This window comes from Aphelocoma coerulescens, chromosome 1 (genome assembly GCF_041296385.1).
Source record: "Aphelocoma coerulescens isolate FSJ_1873_10779 chromosome 1, UR_Acoe_1.0, whole genome shotgun sequence".
Classification (NCBI taxonomy): Eukaryota; Metazoa; Chordata; class Aves; order Passeriformes; family Corvidae; genus Aphelocoma; species Aphelocoma coerulescens.
The window spans coordinates 67,122,415-67,141,229 of NC_091013.1; the positions used below are offsets into that span (position 1 = coordinate 67,122,415).

Here is an 18,815-nt window from a genome sequence, read left to right on the forward strand (position 1 = left end):
CTTGCTGCTTTCATTGACTCTTTGTTTCTGAAAAACTGGTATTCAGTGACATCCATGACCACAGAATGTGAGTCCTTCAGTCCTTCCTTGCTAAATGAAAAGACTGCCTCTGCTATGCTAATACAAGTGTAATAAGGAGATGCATTTCCTTTTTTTTTTTTTATATTCTATGCAAAGGCTCAGTCAACACAACTTTTTATACTGTTGGATCTGTACATCCCCTTTGGTATGTTGCTTCCCAAGGTAAGAAATACAGACAGCCCTCGAGCTTCTCCAGGCATGGCCAGCCCACGGGCAGCACAGTGGATGGGGCAAGTGTCATGGACTTAGCCCCTGTCTCCAGTACGTCCTGCTTTGCTTTACCTGCCTCAGTTTTAACTCATTTTCAACTGTTGTGGGCTGCACATTGCTTGTAAATCCATCAGGTGCTGATGATCATTCCAACCCTTTAGGTTATTGGTGGTTTTGTGGAAGCAAGTAGTCTTAATTCATGAAAATGAAGATCTGCGGCTTCCTAGTAAAGTATACAGCTGAAACCAAACATGTAGGTCTAGGTTTGCTTGTGCCTTTACCTAGACAAGTGGCAAAGGTCTGCTTTGGTCATTATGCAGGGATTTTAGTCTGTAAAATTTATGTGGCTTCTCAGGCAGGGATCTTTACAGTTGTTTCACTTAACCAGTTAAAGCTTTTTCAGTAATCATATCTGAGGTTTTTGATTTTGGAAGTTTTTTGGAAGTTTTTTGTGTGGACTCAAAGGCCAATGCAAAAACTCAACCCTATTTTCAGACTACAATGTGTTTTCACCTCTGCAATTTGTGCTTAAACACTTGGCCTACTTCTGACCTTATTGCTTCTAATTGGTAAGAATATATTTCCAGTGTTCTTTTAAGATGATCTGCTGGTCTAATTAGCATTGATGTATTTAGCATGTATACACATTTGAACCTCTTCATTAGAGCTAACAAATGTCAATAAAAGACAGCTTAGTTTTAGGAAGAAAAAAAGCTGGGGGGGAAAGCTTTCTATAAACAGTGCTGTAGTCTGTGATGAATTGGGTGTACCAGTGGAGAGTGGCAGAGGTGAAGCCGGCTGTCTGTTAAACAGGAAACGAGTGATTAACATTTTTTGTCCTACTGATCGTAATTATTCCCACTGGCTGAAAAAAAAATACACACCCCTTAGTCTCTCTTTACTATAGCTGCAGAATGAAATTTTGAGCTATTAGTCATTCTGGCATTGTATGGATGAACTGCTACTTTATTACTCCAAATTTTGGTTTTTTTTCAGTTTAATAAACTTTGCCTATAATTGTGATTCATGTTTTCCTTTCAATAACCTGCTCTTGCTCTGCATTTGAGGACAGCTTTTCCTCAGACCGTTATGGCTGCGTGGTGCCTGCGTCCCTGCAGAGTTGCATTCCTGGTCACTGCATTAGAGCCCACAGTGAGTAATTGTAAAAGGGCTACCTGCCCGCCACGAATCACAGCAGCCTTCCTCAGGGCTTGCTGCACTACAGATGATTCCAGTGCTTTTCATCCCTTTGATGAGCACACCATAGCAGCGGTACGTGGTGCTCACCTTGGCTGCACTGTCATTCATTCGGTCTGGCAGTGGCATAATGCGGGTGTTCCTTCGCCTTCTGTGAACAAAATATGTAGGCTTTTGTACGTGCAATATTTTGTGGGACTGGTTTGAAAGTCTGCTTATTTCCCTGACCTCTGATGTTTTATTAATTGCAAGCTTTACCAGCTCTTCTGTGATAGCACCTGGGTCTGCCGTTAGGTTACTCAGATTTTCATGAGTCCTCCTGCTTTGCTGGTTTTGCGTTACTGATGTGATTGCACAGGCTTCTTGTGAAGGCCAGAGGTCTGAGAGTGCTTAAGGAGAGCAGAGCAGAAGCCCTAGTTTTAAGGGCATCCTGACTTTGAAACATTCCTCTTCAGTGAGGCCTCCCTGTTGGCCTCATGTGTGTCCCTGGTGAACTTGGGAAATGCTTCTTCATCATGAGCTGTATGTGTGCATACGCATATATATGTTTCATATTTGTGGAAAACAGAAATGTTTATTTACAAATATGGAACCCTTATATTTGTCAAACACTTGTTTTCCATCTGTTGGAATAGAAAGCTTGCAGCATCAGTTTTGTAAAGTAGTATTAGAATTTGTCTGGATCACCAAAAATAGTTATCCCAGCTATCTCTGAATTTTTTGATCTGATATTTGTTTCTTCCCTTATTTTCTACACAACTTTTAACATTGTGATAAATGAAGTTGATAAATGAAGCTATCATTTATCCTGATGGCTATTTGCCTTTTTTTTTTTTTTTTTTAATAACACTGTGGTAAAATGGATAGATTTTAGACAAACCTGCTGGCTATCTTGGTTTCCCAGATAATTTTACCAGAGGGACGAAGGTCCATTCAACAAACTTCATTTAAAAATCTCATGTTTTTCATGTACATTTTTGTCTCTTTGTTTTTCCTAGCCAGTGTCACATAGTTTCTTTGGTTTTGAAATCCTAGCAAATGTCTATATATTTGGTGTACTCTGTGTTGATGGTACATCGTGCCTGTATTGTGCTCATAGAAATAAATGTTGTTATAAAACACAGTATTGGCACTGATAAAGGTGATAGTTAACCTGGCTGTGGCCCTCTGTGGCCTTGTGGTCTCACTCTTGGAGGTACAGAAAACCTAAGAGTGGTTAGAAGTTTTGGTTGGGGTCATCATATGTGGAACAGTATCCAGGTGTGTGCTTGCCCTGTGTGCACACTTGACATACTGTGAATCTTGTTCATGGTTTTTACACTCATTCTTTCTAAATGCCCATGTAGGGAAAGTAGGCAGTGTTATCATCTCATTAGAAATGTCCAAACTGCCATTACGGAAAAGTGCTTCCAAGGAGCCTGCCGAGAATGAGAAAGAGGATATAGGGTATAGCAGTTGGGAGTTATTCAAATACATGTCAGCAGAGTTGCCCACTCTGACATGTAAGCAGGCATAGCCAAGCCTTAAATATCAGTGTCTGAAGCTGGGTATGCATTTTCTGTTCCTACATATTACCATGATCCAGAGAAGAAAACTCCAGTGGTTGACAAATCCCCTCCACTGCCTGGTGGCAGCAGGATGCAACCTGGAGGATGGCCAAGCACCTTCAGTGTTCAAAATTTTTTAGTATTTGACAGCTGTGAGAAGGAAGCACAGGATAGTATAAATCTGTGAACCTGAATGCAGAATGTACAGAACTTAGATTAATGCCACTGATATAAGGCCACAGGAAGCCCCTCTGTGTTCAGGAGATGTGTATAGCAACCATATAGCAATAACATGCAGTCCATCCTGTTCTTGTACATTCATGCATGGAAAAAGGGATGTATTGCTGAAATCTTACCACATGGAACAGTTTATGGAAGTGTCTTCTCCATGTTTGGAGGTGGTGTTTCATGGTGGTCTGGAAAAGACTCTCACTATGCCACCCCATGTAATGGAAAGCACAGAGAAACAGTGCAAAGTCCCTCTAGGAAGAGAGAAGTATTTCTTCACTTTTTCCAGCTGATACTTCTTAACTGTTTAACAGTAAAGGAGAAAAAATGAAGTAAAAAAAAAAGCACCTCCCCAGGAACAAAGGACCCAAAAAAGCATGACCTGTTTGGGAGGAAATCCTGCCCTTCCACCTTCATGCAGCTGCAGGTGGCAAATTTCCAGCATCTTCTAAATATGACTCTGATGTGTGGCTAAGTGACATGATTTTTGTCCATACTCTTATTGGGCAACAGAGAAGGTTTCTTAGCTGTAACAAAAAATATACCACAACTGGGTGGCAAAATTATCTGTTTCATTAGTGTTCGAGGCCTCTGACACTGCAGCCTGATGTGTGGTTGTGTTGGTGAACATCGTAGTGTCAGGAACCTTTCTGAGAGAGAAATGTGTGCTGTCTGTAGGCCAAATGCTTATGACTGTCCAGCACTAGCTCTGAGGCAAATCCAAGTTTCGGGTGCAGCATTGGCATATGAATTTTTTGTATTTCATAGCTATTAGGTAAGGCAAACAGGATTGCCTTACACCAGACTGTTGTACCAAAGGAAATTCTGGTAGGTCTGGAGTTAACAATGTTTTCTTTCCTCCTCGGCCTCTTGATCTAGCCCATGCAAACTTGGCAGCATGGTTGGAAACCACAGCAAAACGGGTGCAGGCGGTGTAGCTGTTGCAGGCAAACCTGCCTGTTTTGCCAGGCATGATCTAACTTAGCCTTGGATAGATGCCACATGGTGCCACTTGCCCTGGATAGCCCCTGCTGCTGCTGTCCGGCTGTTAAGGCTGAACGAGCCATGAGCAAATGTGCTGGAGAACGTCCTGGCCTCTGCACACTTTCCTAGGAGTGTTAATGACTTCTTTTTAGAGTGGTGCTTGCCACTGAGGCTCCAAGAGGAGGATGATGTGGACATCTGGACCTGCTGTAGAGTCCCTATACAATGACCTGGAGAGACAGGTCGAATGTCTTCTCTAAGAGCATATGGAAATCCTAGGGTCTTCACTTCTCTGCTGCAAAACTTTTGCTTTGGTGTTGTTGCCACAAGGAGATTGTGCTGGTTCAGAATCCTGTTGTTAGCTGTCAGTAACAGGACATGCTACCACAGCTGGCTCATGTGCCAGCCACCAGTGATCACAGCAGACATCTCCCAACAGCAGTGATGTTAGCTGTAGGGCCTTTTCTCCTACCAGTCCTCAACCCTGACTTTCTTTTCCTGAGCATGTTCCTATTGCAGTGTCCTCCCAACTGTCAGATAAAATTAATAAATAAGAAGCTTCCACTCTTCTGCAAAAGCAATCTTGAGTATTGTATTCCCTGAAAGTTTCTTTCTAGCTTGCGAATCTGTTTCAGATACTGTTTGAAGAGATCTGAGAACTTCAGTATGTATTTGCAGTCATTTCAGCTGATGGTAGAACAAGCTGGCAACTTGCGTAGAGCATCCCCTTGGATGAGGTGTAGAAAGCAGCAGACTCCTGGGATGTCATCTGAATGGAAACTTAGTGGGCAGTCATTAGACTGTAAATTTTAATGGAAATCCTTGACCTGTGTATTATGGCAGCATTGTTGCTCCTATGGTCTCCCAGTTTGTTACAACTGCATCTGCTTCCAGAGGCCAACTCTTTCCTACCTTTGTTACTAGTTACTTGTGAATCTCCCTGAGATGCCATGGCATGCTTTATTGCAATCCTGTCAGCATATGCACCTTGATAGCAAATACATGTGTTTTTGTAAAGTGTATTGGCTGTCACATCCATTCCTCACTCTCCCTTTTGGTGGCTGTCATGGCACCGTGGCTGCATAAATGCTGCCTGTGCCCATGGATGAAAGTAGAGGAGAGACCATGAGTACTTGTAGGTGCTTTTACAAATTTGGGGTCTTGCAGCTCCCCAGACAATTACAGATCCACAGTTAGGTCCCTCTTGAAGAGGTTTGCAGCTGGGTTAAAGAGCTCTGCTTCTCTCTGCTTTTGGTGCTCCAAGGGCTGGGGTAGAAGAAAGACGGCCAGTGTCGCTGTATGGTCTCACTTCAGTAAGTATGATTTGTCAAGTTTAACAGAGCAACTGTGTCTTCAGTTGTTCAGTAAAACACCAATCCCATTTTACTAAAAAAAGAATTAAATATCTCAACTTCAGTTGTGATAGGGATGCAATTTTTTTCAGCAATTAGTCAAGTTGAACTTAAGTTGTGTGTTTTGCTATTTATATCTTGGGTTTAAATGCAGTATTGGGTATCAGTGGAGCTGTTGGAGATCTTAGAAATACAGCTGAATGATATAAATATGTAGATTCAAAGGAAAAATTTTCTTGGCTTCATGAATTTTATTAGCCGGGATGTGCTCTTCACATTGCACGTAGCTGATACTGGTTTTGCATATTTTGAGTCTTAAATCAGAAAGTAGCAACTAGCATATCCACAGTTCCTGGTCTGAATGCCGAAGTAAGTTTACTTATCTCAGAGGCAAAAACTCAATCCCAGGAAGCACTCCGCAGGTGGCAAGCAGCCCTGCTGCCATCCTGACCCAGATTTTGATAAAATTCCAGCGCAGTTACGCGCAGTGCAATCTGTCATGAGCTGCCACTGCCTGAAGACCTGCCTCAAAATGCGGATACTTGCTTTTGGAGTCATTCAGACCAGGTTTTGGGAGGCTTTGCTTCGAAGTCCAGGTGAAACCTGTGGCTGAAGGCATCTCTGCAGTGTGCCGGGGCTGGTGGTGCCGCTGCATGCCCCCGCCACTGACAGCTGCGCCATTCCTCTGGCTGCCAAGATCCACTGCTGAAACTATACTTTTTTATCAGGTCATGTTTGCATCTGGCAAGGATTTGTAGACACAACATCATTAACAGCAGTGCATATTTTCACAAGATTTACCTCTTCAACACTTTTTCCAAGTTAGTAAATCATAGCTTCTTTAATGTCCTGCTGGCTGCGTGAAAAACAGGAATTTATGTAACAAGCTCTGGGCCGCAAACCTTTTCCTGTTAGGAAAATTTTTTTTCATTGCTGGCAGAGTTAGGAGACAGCTCTGTTACTCAAAGAGCGACCTCAAATGTCCTCGGTACAATAATACCAGATTATAACATTTTTGATGACTAAGGAATAGCAGTGATTCTTAAATATTTAACGCTTGTGTAGCAGAGAAGAGGGAGCTGAGCCTCACCGTGGTGTTTTCCCTGACCAATGTTTTGTATGTTTGATATGCCTATTTTGATAGTAAACTGTGATCCTGAGCCAACTGAGTATGTTTACAAAATACAGTAAAAGAATGAACTGGCGCAGGAGGTTTTTTAATCAACAGCCGTGCAGAGCAACTTTCTTGCGACATTTCTAGAGCTGGACTTGTGTCAGCCACAGATTCGGCTGTGGCCCTTGAGTGAAAACAACAGGCTGCGCCAGGCCGGCCTCACGAGGCTTCTCAGCCAGCCCCTGGGGCTGTGGGCAAGTCCAAAGATGGATTTCCAGGCTTACCCTCCCTCTGCGTTAGCTGCACCTGGTGCAAATAAAATTCTAAGGCCTTCCTTAGCACCCTGTTGCTAGATCAAAGATGGTATTTTGATAGTAGGAAATCAAAAGTGAAGAGCTACAGTCCTACTTTATAGTTTCTAGGAGAATGGCTTCCTTTTGAAATTGAGTAAGGAAATACTCAAATCACAGAGTCAACATAGAATCATAGAATGCTTTGGGTTGAAAGACACCTTAAAGATCATCTAGTTCCAATCCTTCCTGCCGTGGGCAGGGATGCTTTCCACTAGACCAGGTGGCTCCAAGCCCCATCTAGCTTGGCCTTGAATACTGCCAAGGGATGAGAAATTGTTGATGGTGTTTGTTTAACTGGGATAACTTGTAAAGATGGTTCTTTGGAGGAGAGGTTGGAAAGGCTTCTAAGTTTAGGCCCATGGTTTGACTCATTGCTGTGCTGGTTGCACAGCCAGTGCCTTGAGGCCGTGCTCTGCCATATTCTGGTGTTAGGGAGTGTCTTGTGCCCCTGTTCGGGGTGCAGCTGCTGTTCTGGGGGCATAGTCTCAAGTCAGTAGCTCCTGTAAGGTATTGCAGCACTGTAACACCTCTTGCTGCCCTCATCTACTGAAGGTCTCCTCTTAGATCCCAGAGTAGCCACTTGTATTGAGCTCTGCAGGTGGCCAATGCTGCTTTGTCTTTTTGACTTTCCATGGTCCAAAACATATCATGGCTCTTGCAGGGAATTTGAGCCCGTTGTCTCTGGTTTAAGCCATGAGATGACTGCTTGCGCCTGGCATGCCTATTTACGATCCTGGCATGCCTACTTAGGATCTTTGCTCCTTTTGTTCTGTCTGTCAGACGTATAGGGAATGGGGAAAGACGTGCGTCTTAGAAAGCAGATGTAGAGAAGTGAAGGTGAAGGAGGACATTTTTGAAGCTGCTGCTGTCACAGGCAGCACTCTGGGCTGGGAAATTCAGCAAGAGCAGCCAGAGACCAGAGCAGTGACTGTGTCCATCATCCTCTGTTTTTCCTCACAAAGCATGCTCCATGAACTGTACCATCCTCATGGTTTGGTGCTGTAGTGGGTGTTGGATGTCAGGTTAAAAACTTGAGAGAAGATAGATGGGAGTTAAAAGATAGGAAGACAGGAAATAAAGAACAATGCTTTTGTAGGTCAGGCTGCCATTTAGTGTTTTGAAATAACTGGTCTGCTGGCATTTGGGTGAAGATCAGCCTTAACTCTAGTGCTTTCTAGGAACAATCTTTTCATTTTGGCTCCCCCAGAAGTTTCTTCAGACAAGTTGCTAAAAATTACTGTGAATAGAAGGCAGGTAGTGAATTACTGATTTCTCTGCCACCAAGGTTTAATTTCTGGTTTACACATTCATTTCGTGTGTTGTTTTGTGGTTCCCTCCTCTTTGTTCTGCATGAATTGGAATCCCAGCATAGATCGTGGTACTGTCTCACCCTTCTATTAACATCTATGGCTGCCTGTTGCAGCACTGTTTGAACTTGTGGCCTTTTGTTAGCAATTGTGTCAAGATACAGGAAAACTTTTCTGTTGATACAATGTTTTTTACATGTGCTCAGCAGAAAATTATATAAAGAAAAATAGGTTTATCTACAGCTTGGTAATGCACAGATTAGTCTCTTATTAACAGGTCAGCCTGTGGTCTTCCATTTAAAATTTTTTTTTAATTCTTTGTCTGTATTTAAGAACAAAACATGAAACATTACTCATGGCTGAGGAAGTAAAAAAAAGCACTCCAGTACCTCTGATCAGTCTTGGCACAAGGAATCTGGTGCCCTCCGGTACCTGAAGAGTCAATTTTGCATATTAAAATGTTGATTTTGAAAGAAAGAAAGATGATTTTAAGACCGAGGGTTTCATTACAATTTTGTCTAAGCTGTTTACATTCCTTTGTCTCCATGATTTCTTAGGCAATTTTTGTGTTTATTTATAAAAATTAGAACTTAATCCTCAACTGGTTTTCTGTATGTATTTTCTCATATAACACAAGTGATATAAACCTCACTAATGCTCAGTGGCAATAGTGACAGTTTGTGTGTCGCATGTCTGTAGGGTTTTGGGATGTGCAGGATGAGAATCCTTTGAAGACCACAGAACAGGATCTACCATTCCTGAACTTTGCATAAAACAATAATTTAAAAAAATCCGTAAATACAGTCAGGTTCACTCATTAGAGTGAAACTGATAATGAGGTCTTCAGGCACCTTCTTGATCTTCTGACTTTTGTCTCTTTTATGTGGAATTTTTATTTCAGAACAGTCACTGCAGTTTTATTTAACTTTTTATAATGTCAGATGTGCTCGAGGCAGATGACAGACAAATTGGCCTGGCGACTCTTTGCAAGCTTGTTTTAGCCAGTTCAGAGCAGCGAGCTGATAAAAGATGTTTCCAGGCTGGCATGTTTTCTTATTTAATGATTACCTCTGTGTTTTCTAACAAAATGAGAGTATGCTTACAGAAGCAGGTATTAGGTATGCCATAAAAGATGCATGTCTTCTCCATTTCTTACATGCTATTCTGTTTTTCAGAACTCAATCCGTCACAACCTGTCTCTGCACAGCAAGTTCATCAGAGTGCAGAATGAGGGAACGGGGAAGAGTTCCTGGTGGATGCTCAATCCTGAAGGGGGGAAGAGTGGCAAATCTCCTAGGAGGCGAGCAGCATCCATGGATAACAATAGCAAGTTTGCCAAAAGCAGAGGCAGAGCTGCCAAGAAAAAAGCAGCCCTTCAGTCTGGTCAAGAGGGAAGTGGTGACAGCCCGGGATCACAGTTCTCAAAGTGGCCTGCAAGTCCCAGCTCTCACAGTAATGATGACTTTGATAACTGGAGTACATTTCGACCTAGAACGAGCTCTAATGCTAGCACAATTAGTGGAAGACTTTCTCCTATTTTGCCAGAGCAAGATGATCTTGGAGATGGGGATGTGCACTCCATGGTATACCCATCATCAGCCACCAAAATGACTTCTACTCTACCCAGCCTTTCAGAGATGAGTAATTCTGAGAACATGGAAAATCTTTTGGATAATCTCAATCTCTTGTCACCTAATACATCAATGACTGTGTCAACCCAGTCTTCATCTGCCACCCTGATGCAGCAAACACCAGGTTACTCATTTGCATCCTCGACCACAAGTATAGGTTCACCAAATCCTGACTACAGGAAATTCACTTATGCTCAAGCTAGCATGAACTCTTTGTCCCAGATTCCTATGCAGACTCTCCAAGACAGTAAATCAAGCTATGGATCGATGAGCCAATATAACTGTCCTGCGGGACTTCTGAAGGAGTTACTGACTTCCGATTCTCCGCCACACAATGATATCTTGGCATCAGTGGACACTGGTGTTTCCCAGGCTGGCGGCAGGGCGCTGGGCCAAAGTGTGCTGATGGTCGCCAACTCAGTGATGCCGAATTACGGCAGCCAGCCACCCCACAACAAAATGATGAACCCTAATGCCCGCCCTCACCAGGGACATAACCAGCCAGCACCTGCAGTCAATGGCCGTGCCTTGTCACACACAGTGAACACCATGTCACACACATCAGGGCTAAATCGCCTGTCAACAGTGAAGACTTCGCTACAAGTGCCTATGAGTCACCCAATGCAGATGAATGCCATGAATCCGTATGCCCCTGTTAACAGTTGCAATGGCTACGGGAGGGTGGGCATTGTTTCCCTCCACCAGGAGAAGCTTCCCAGTGACTTAGATGACATGTTAATTGAACGGTTGGACTGTGACATGGAGTCGATTATCCGTAATGACCTTATGGATGGAGAAACGTTAGATTTTAACTTTGACAGTGTATTGCCTAACCAAAGTTTTCAGCACAGCGTAAAGACAACCACACACAGTTGGGTGTCAGGCTAGGATGTAGTAGGAGGTAAGCTGTGCTTTTTATAATAAATCTGCAAAACAACTAAAGGGAAAAGAAAGAAATGTCAAGATGCTTAAAATCTGGGAGTTTTTCTGTGTTGGCATGTGAACTCCCTCAGTAACAGTCAGTCACTTTCCAGTCCTTTGTTAGTTTGAGAATCAGGTTTGCACTGGTGCATTAGGACTGTCAAGTATCGGCTTCTCTTACTTCATGTGGAGCACTAATGTTTTGTCATTGATGTTTTAAACAAAAAGCTTGCTGGTTACTAGCCAGTAATGAATACATTTTTTTTCCCCATTTAAGGTATCTTAAAGCTAGCTTGAGCATATTTTAATAGATTTATTCATCTGTTGTGAATGTTAATTTGTTCTTTTTGTTGTTTTTTCTTTCTTCCTAGGCTATGGTTAAATTCTCCAGACTTGTCTGACAGCAGGAGCTGAGAAAAGCAGTACAAAGATGTCCTTCACCTTTCCTTTTCATTTTCTTGACAAAGCTGTGCACATGCACTAACTTTTTTTGGGGTCTTTTTTTTTTTTTTTTTTTTTTTTTTTTTTTTTTTTTTTTACTTTTCTTTTTTCTTCCTTTTGTCAGAGTTGGCAGCAGAGAGTATTTTCCTGTACAGGATGTTTGCCCAAGGTTTGCAGGTTATGTGCTGCTGTAGATAAGAACTGTGCCATTGGAAATTTCATTACTCTGAAGTGCCAAATTCACTACACCATATAATCACAGCAAAGACTCTTACCTACATCATGTTGTGCTTTCAGTTTTGTACAGTATGATCTCTAGAAGAAGAATTGTTTTTTAAGACTATCTGTTTTGGTCCAAGAAAAGTTTATAAACTTTTGTAAGAATACTGTGATGATCTCATGCCCTAAGTAAGTTTAACCTTTGTTGATGTTACCTGTGTTTTGATGAATTGAGATAACTGTGGACTTGCCTTGCAGCAGTATGAACTGCATTATTTTACTCAAAATTGCCACACATTTCATATGAGAATGGAATAGCCTGTTAAATATGATCCTACTAAACTCACTGACTATTCAAAGCAAACAGTAGGTTAAATGCCATTTGATAAGTTACCTGTATTCGTGTAAATTTATGCAAGAATATATCTGGATTTCATTGTCAAATTAATCACTTTATTGTTGGGCTTAAGATAATTTTTGGAATACTTTCCAAGCTATTTTTCTTATAATTAAAATCTACTTTTGTTACATAGGCAACTTTAAAAAAGAATAAATCTGAGATCTGGCAGCATTCATAACCTCCTCATTTTGTACAGTATTTTAACTGGATTAAGTACATGTTTTTATAAATTTCCCTAGCACTTGGAAGTGCTAATAAAGGAAAAGCTTAATAAGGATCTCGAATACAAAACATTTCTGTCCCTTTTTTTGTTGTGTGATGTATAAATATAGACAACTTTATGTTTAGAAATATTTAATCAGTTTTATATATGCATTTTTAGAAATGTCATCTGCTTCTATTATCATTTTAACTCTGACTACCACGAAGTGTTAAGTATTCATTGTTAAGATGCTTGTACAATGCTTCACATTTATATTTATTTCATGGAGGTCTCATAATGTTTGTGCACTCAAGAGCAGGACTTTTTGCGGAAAATTTGTAATTGTAGTAAAATTAATGATAAAATTGTCATTTGTCTTAATTAGCACTAGTTTTAGGGTTCATCAGAGTTTCTGTTGTAAAGCAGTAGATTTGAAGAGGCAAAAATGCTACTTTTGAGTGGGAAACTAAAACTTTGACCTTATTGCAGGACAATATTACTTTTTTTTTTCCAAAAGAAAGATAAAGTAAGTGGCAAAGTTACACAAATGCATGAGGTTTAGGGTAGGGGAGAGCATTAATAACAGAGATCTTGTTTCTGTGGAAAAACCTGCTCTTTTTGGAGTAGGCATACTGACAGCGACCTGAGCATTTTCAGGAGTGGCTCTTGGAATAAATGATTTCTGATTTTTTGTAATAGCATGATGCAGTTTTCATGGATGTGTGAATAACAGGCCTCACCTGTCTTTTCACTGGTTGCTACACAACATTTGTGTTACAGAAATTCTTGGAGCTTTTTTATGCACTGGCAGAATTAACAGCTTTTTTGCTGAAGCTGGCTGTTATGAAGAGGGGAGAAACAAATATTTTTACACTGATTTTTCTTTTGTCTAAACAGCTCACAACTGCAAAATGTCTTAATTGAAACTCATCTTCCCTGTAGTGATGGCGTGTGGTGGAGAAGGAAATGGGATTTGCCAAGTAAATGAAGTTTAGTAACAAGCCATATATTTAATGATCCTGTTATGACTTTCCTAAGGCTCTGCAATGTATTTATTGATGTGCTAGCATTTAGCTCCCTGTTGGGTTTAAATCACTACTAATTACAGCTGGTCCTACTTTTTTAGATATGCTATTGCGGTTGTCAGGCAGTTCCAGAGGCGGATGTGATGCAGGATCTTCCCCAGCGTGAAATTGGTCTTTGAACTTGTTCTGAGCAAAATCAAATGTTCTTAGTGCCAAAGCCTCAATGAAGCCACCTGCTTTTACAGGCAATTATCTCTAGTAGCATCTTCACCATCAAATGCATAGTCTCTGAAACGTGATCGTAAATCCTGGCAGTGGAGCAAGTGGAGGGCTCATATAGGGGTTTCTGAAGATCATTCTGTCTGCTGCATGTGCAAAAATGTTTGCTCCCAAGTAGGCACTGATACACATAGGCCAAAGTAGTCATAAAATCACCTCTGCATGCAAAGAAAGCAGTAATCAATGCTACACTCGATGGGGATGCAGCTGAACATGCTATATTTAACAATATACCTCCTGTTTATTATTTACTGCTACTGTATAACTTCCTGTAAACAGATATTTTATTCATTTCCTTTTATAACTATGAATAACATAAATGTAGCCTTTCCTTAATTACTACAGTCTGTAAAAAGCCCTTTTAATTATTACGAGAAAACGGTTGTAGGTAATCAGAGATTTGGGCTGCATGGTCAATTTGGCATTTTTTGGGGGTTGGGTTTTTTTTTAAAATTTTGAGGTTTTTTGGTTTTTTTTTTGTTTTTGGGGTTTTTTTTGTGGTGCCATTCTAATGTTTTGCAATTTTAATTCTGGAATACTGTGAAATTGGTGAAGGAGCATGTTGTCTGCCTTGAAAACAAACATTATGTGACCTCTAGTTATAAATCCTTTTTCAGTAAAAGTACCAAGTTTTTGGAGTAACTTAGTTTGTCAGAATTGTTGTAAATGATTGGTTTGTGAATTGTGCAGATGATCTTACCTATGCAGCCTTGTTTTTGACTTTTCTCTGGTTTGTACTGTTATTAAAAGTTTATTGTATTATAGAGCTGTTCAGATATTTTAAATATAAAGATGTATTGTTTCCATAATATAGCTATATGATACATGTTTAGGTAGTAGATGCATTAATTGGAAAGCTCTGCTTTGATAAACTGACAGTTTGCCTACACTTATAAGCAAAAATGATATTGCTTATTATTGGCTTAAGTCAACAGAGCATCCCTGAGAAGTAAAAATTGGACCAATTATAAAACAGTATAAAATTTGCACTTGTTAAACCACTGGATGTATGTTAGTATTTTTTTATTTTTTTACTGATTTGAAATTCCTATTTTCATTATGAAATTGCTAGGATTCTTAATTTATGACTGATTTTAAATAAGGTATTCTCATTATTATTATTATTATTATTGTTATTATTATTATTTTGGTAATCATAATGTAAGATGCAGCATGGTTTATGCAAGCAAAAAAAGCAAATTATTCGACATGAAAACTGGCCTCTTTTTTGAAGGTGTTCCACAAACCAGCAATATCTGAGAGATTGGCATGTACATACTGCTAGTTCTATTTGCGAGTGGTGTGACAGCTCTTCAACGCTTCACTGCTCTGACTTAGTCACATTGCAAAATTAAAATTCATACGTGGATATTTTCAGAAAAAGTGCCTGATGTACTTCTACAGACACATGAGAACAATCCCTGACAGTTTGTTGTATAAAGCCATAAATGTATATAAATTATGTTAAAAAGGTTTTGTGTCCTTTCTTGTATACAGAGAATGAGATTTGTACCAGGATTCTACTTGTGATTAGTAATCCTTCTACTGAGATTGTTGTTGTAATCACTTTCCTCACCGTGTAACCTTTTTAATGGTGATGATCCCGTTTGGACAATCCTGATGGCATTAGCAATTTTATACAGAAAAATACCTCATGGTACCAAGTCTTGCCTGGCGAGATGATAACATATTAATGAGCAAACACTAACTGCAGAATAGTTGACAAATTTTCCATTACTTGGTATAAAGGAATTTTTCTCTCTCGGCATTGCTTCTGGATTTGGAACTGTAGCAGGTACAGGAACCTAATAGGGCTGTGTTACCAGTGTTTAATCACAACCTAGTGTGCTAAAAGTAACTTGTTTACAAGTCTTTGAGACTAACCGCAAGAAGAATCCGTGCCTGACTCCCAGGGCTCACGAGACATCTTTGTGTAGAGATGTGTTGTTACTGGAAGCTGCACGAAGCAGCATCAGACCATGTTGCCAGTGCTTCAACAAGCGTAGTTCAGAGAAAATGACAAAAAGTCATGAAATCGTTTCAGAATGGGTATTTGTAAGTATAAGCTCTTAATAAAATTGCTATGACATGAGATGGTAATTAGTGTATCAGAATGTTATGTAATACATTATTAAAGAATAATAAAAAAAAGGGGATGTTAACATCCATCAAACCGCAGGAAAGAATTAGACTTTTAGTCCAAATTACATGTTAGAACCTAATGCTATTAAATGTGGGAGAGAGTGGGTCCAAGCCCTCTTGGCCCTCTTTCCCCTGTTTTTTGCCTCTGCCCCTCCTGAAGTCTGTACCTTTTCTCAGAGTAAGTTTTTTCCTTGCTGAACATTTGCCAGCCTGCCTGGCGCTGCTCCTTTTGCAGCCATGCTTTAGGCTGTGGCAATGGGAGCGCTGCTGATGTGAGTAGGGAGAGCAGGAATGTCTAATTTTTTTTTTTTAATTTTTTTTTAAATTTAGATTGTGTTTCAAAACAGAGCTGGAAGAAAGGATGGGAGGCTGCCAAAGCAGACAGCCAATAACACCCACGCCACAGTTGTCTTATGAGGCCCAGATCCCTGCTTGCCTGCAGGTGGGGAGGGAGAGGGGTGGCAGAGAGCAGGCTCTAAATGAATTGCTGGCAAAAAAAATCCAGTTTGATCTTAAAGTGAGCAGAGGTAGACGTAAAGAACATGAAAGAACTAATTGCATGTAAAAATAGAAATATTTAAAGATAGCTAAAATATAATTTCTGCTTGTACTTTGCAGTTCCATCTTTATTTTAGGTTTGCCCTTTTTTCTTCAGTGTACGTTTTGGAAGGGTTTTTTGCATGTCAGGGGAAGCTGAGGATATCTTTCCTGACATTTTCAAAAGCCTGACTTCTGGAATGAGAGGGTTGTAAGATCCAAAGATACTCTATTTGGGCGTTCATGACTCTGTTTTTGGAAAGGATGTACATCTATTTGGTACATGACTAGTTACTGCTGTCAGGAGAGATAGTCAAAGCTTGTCTCTTGGGAAGGGACTGGCTAGCAATTTATGCCAATCTGGCAACAAGGGATTTGAATCTGCTGATCAAGCAGGAAAACCTCAAAGCATCTTTGTGCTCTCAGTCAGTTGTACATCATTGTAATAAACATGTTTTTGTGCAGAAACATCAACTACTATGTCACCTCAGTTGAAAATCCAGTTAAAACTACAAATGACATTAGGTCTTGCAGCCATTTACTGTGCAGCTGGTGTGCAAAGATGGGATCTGTGAAGATCCTTGGAAGGAATAACTTGCAGTGATCAGTGCCTGTGGTCATGCCCACTGCTGCAATTGCATGCAAATCCCTGTTCATTACCTGATTATGTTTTGCTTGGGGTAATGTTCTGGCATGTGCCAAAATGACAGCTAGAATGAGGAGGCAGGGACAGAACCCCATCTTATTTTATGTTCTTCTACTTGCTGTTGGACCCTCGGGCATGCAGAAATTTTGCATGTATTTTTTGCAAGTAAACTTCTTGTGGGGGTGTTTATTACTGAGATGATGGGAAAAGGGATGAGGTCTTCGTGCAGTACAACTGGAGGAGCATTGCAGGAAGCTTCTGGTGGGTATAATAGGGCTGTGGAGGGAAGAATCAGACAATGAGCTCTTTCATAACTTGGAACATTTTACATCCTTCCTGTCTGCTCATCTGCAGTTGCTCATACCATCCTTAAATGAAGAGGCTTTTCCAAGCAAGAGGAGTTGAGTGTTGGTCTCTTCTCCTAAATAACAAGAAAAAAGAGGAAATGGCCTCAAGTTGCCACAGGGGAGATTTAGTTTGGATAGTAGGAAAAATTTCTTCACCAAAAGGTTGTCAAGCATTGGAACAGGCTGTCCAGGGAAGTGGTTGAGTCACTATCCCTGGAGGTATTTAAAAGCCGTGTAGATGAGTTACTTAGGGACGTGGTTTAGTGGTCGACTTGGCAGTGCTGAGTTAATGGTTGGGCTTGATGATCTTAAAGCTCTCTTCCAACCTAAATGATTCTATGGTTGTGTTTCTTTCTCAGTACCCTAGAGTGATACTACCTGAGCAAGCAACAGCCCAGACCTTGCACAAGAGCCTTGCTGGGTTTCCAGGGAACTATATTTGGCAGGAATGTCTAAATTGTTTCTGAAATACTCTATCAACATCAGTCAAGTCAGCAGAGTTCATGGAAAAGCCCATTCTGAAAGTGTATATGCATTGGAAGGAGTGGGGAGAGATGAGAAATTCTGGGATGGTGAAGCATGTTAAGTGGTTGCTTTAAAGGATGAATAAGACTGGATTTCTCTGGGGAAAGGGCTAATGTTGCAAATAAAAGAGGATTTCTTTTTGTTGAATTTTGAAGTTGTGTCCAGTAGCAACCACAGACAGGACAAAATCCTGGCCTGAGCTGTTGCTTCAGTTTTTTTGACCAGGTGAAAACAAGTGGTGAGCTGTGAAACCCTGTGAGTACTGGAGTTTCATTTCAGGAGTCCAAATAAGTTACCACTTCCTGCTCCTCCCTTTTGTCCTCCTTCCCCCCACCAACTTACAGCAGTTGAGTGTTCCTGTTTGGTTGGGGTTTTTTTATTCACCCTGCTCAGAGAAGTTGGACTAGGCAAGACTGTGTCCCTCTTTCATTCCCCACAGTGATGCCTGAGCTGTGCTAAGGAAGTTCTTTTCCTCCTCCTTTCTCAGCCCATAAAACAGATCTCTCAATTTAACACCCAAATGACCCCCAAAGCCAAAGTTCATTCCCAGGAGCCATCATCCATTCCTGGATGATTCCAGGAGCCCTTTGAGGTGGCAAGTTTTGTCTGCTTGTAGCTCTCCTACTGGGGGGCTTCTGAATTGAAAATAGCCTGGAGATGACAGGGGAGTCCCTAGGAAGGGGGCTTGTCTTGGAGCCATTCACTGTTTCACTGCTGGCCCTGTCTCACCCAGCCTCAGCATCCTGTAACCCTGTCACTGACCCTTGTTGGTCTGCAAGGTAAGGCTTTCACAAGAGGGCTTTCTGAGTAGGGTTTCCACGTCTTGTTCTGCTGTGGGAAAACCCTTCTGGTATAAGCACATCTGTCTGGAAGTTTATTTTCAGTATAAAATAAGAAATAGAGCACTCTTTCCTACAGACTCCTTGAGCAGCTGTCTCCATCTCCATGGTCCTGGTGTGGTAGGTAGAGAAGGGCAAGAGCCTGCTGTTGACTGAGAAGAATGCCAGGCAGATAGGGCTAGTAGTGACTAATTATATTGAATATGCTGGACTCTAGCTGCTGGGGTCCTGCTGCTCAAATAGGTCCAGATGTATTAAGTTAAAAAAATTATGATGCTGGTCTTTGCA

At 41.0% G+C, this 18,815-nt stretch overlaps 1 protein-coding gene across 1 annotated transcript in view; it reads left to right on the top strand.

Annotated features, from left to right (window-relative positions):
• Nucleotides 1-15,040, top strand: part of FOXO1 (forkhead box O1) — a 62,479-nt gene extending 47,439 nt beyond the window's left edge. Inside the window, exons 2-3 of the mRNA XM_069011684.1 lie at nt 9,549-10,905; nt 11,297-15,040. Of these exons, the coding sequence (XP_068867785.1) occupies nt 9,549-10,892 (1,344 nt within the window). The 3' untranslated portion in view covers nt 10,893-10,905; nt 11,297-15,040. The remainder of the gene's footprint in view (nt 1-9,548; nt 10,906-11,296) is intronic.
• The last annotated feature ends 3,775 nt before the right edge of the window (nt 15,041-18,815 follow it).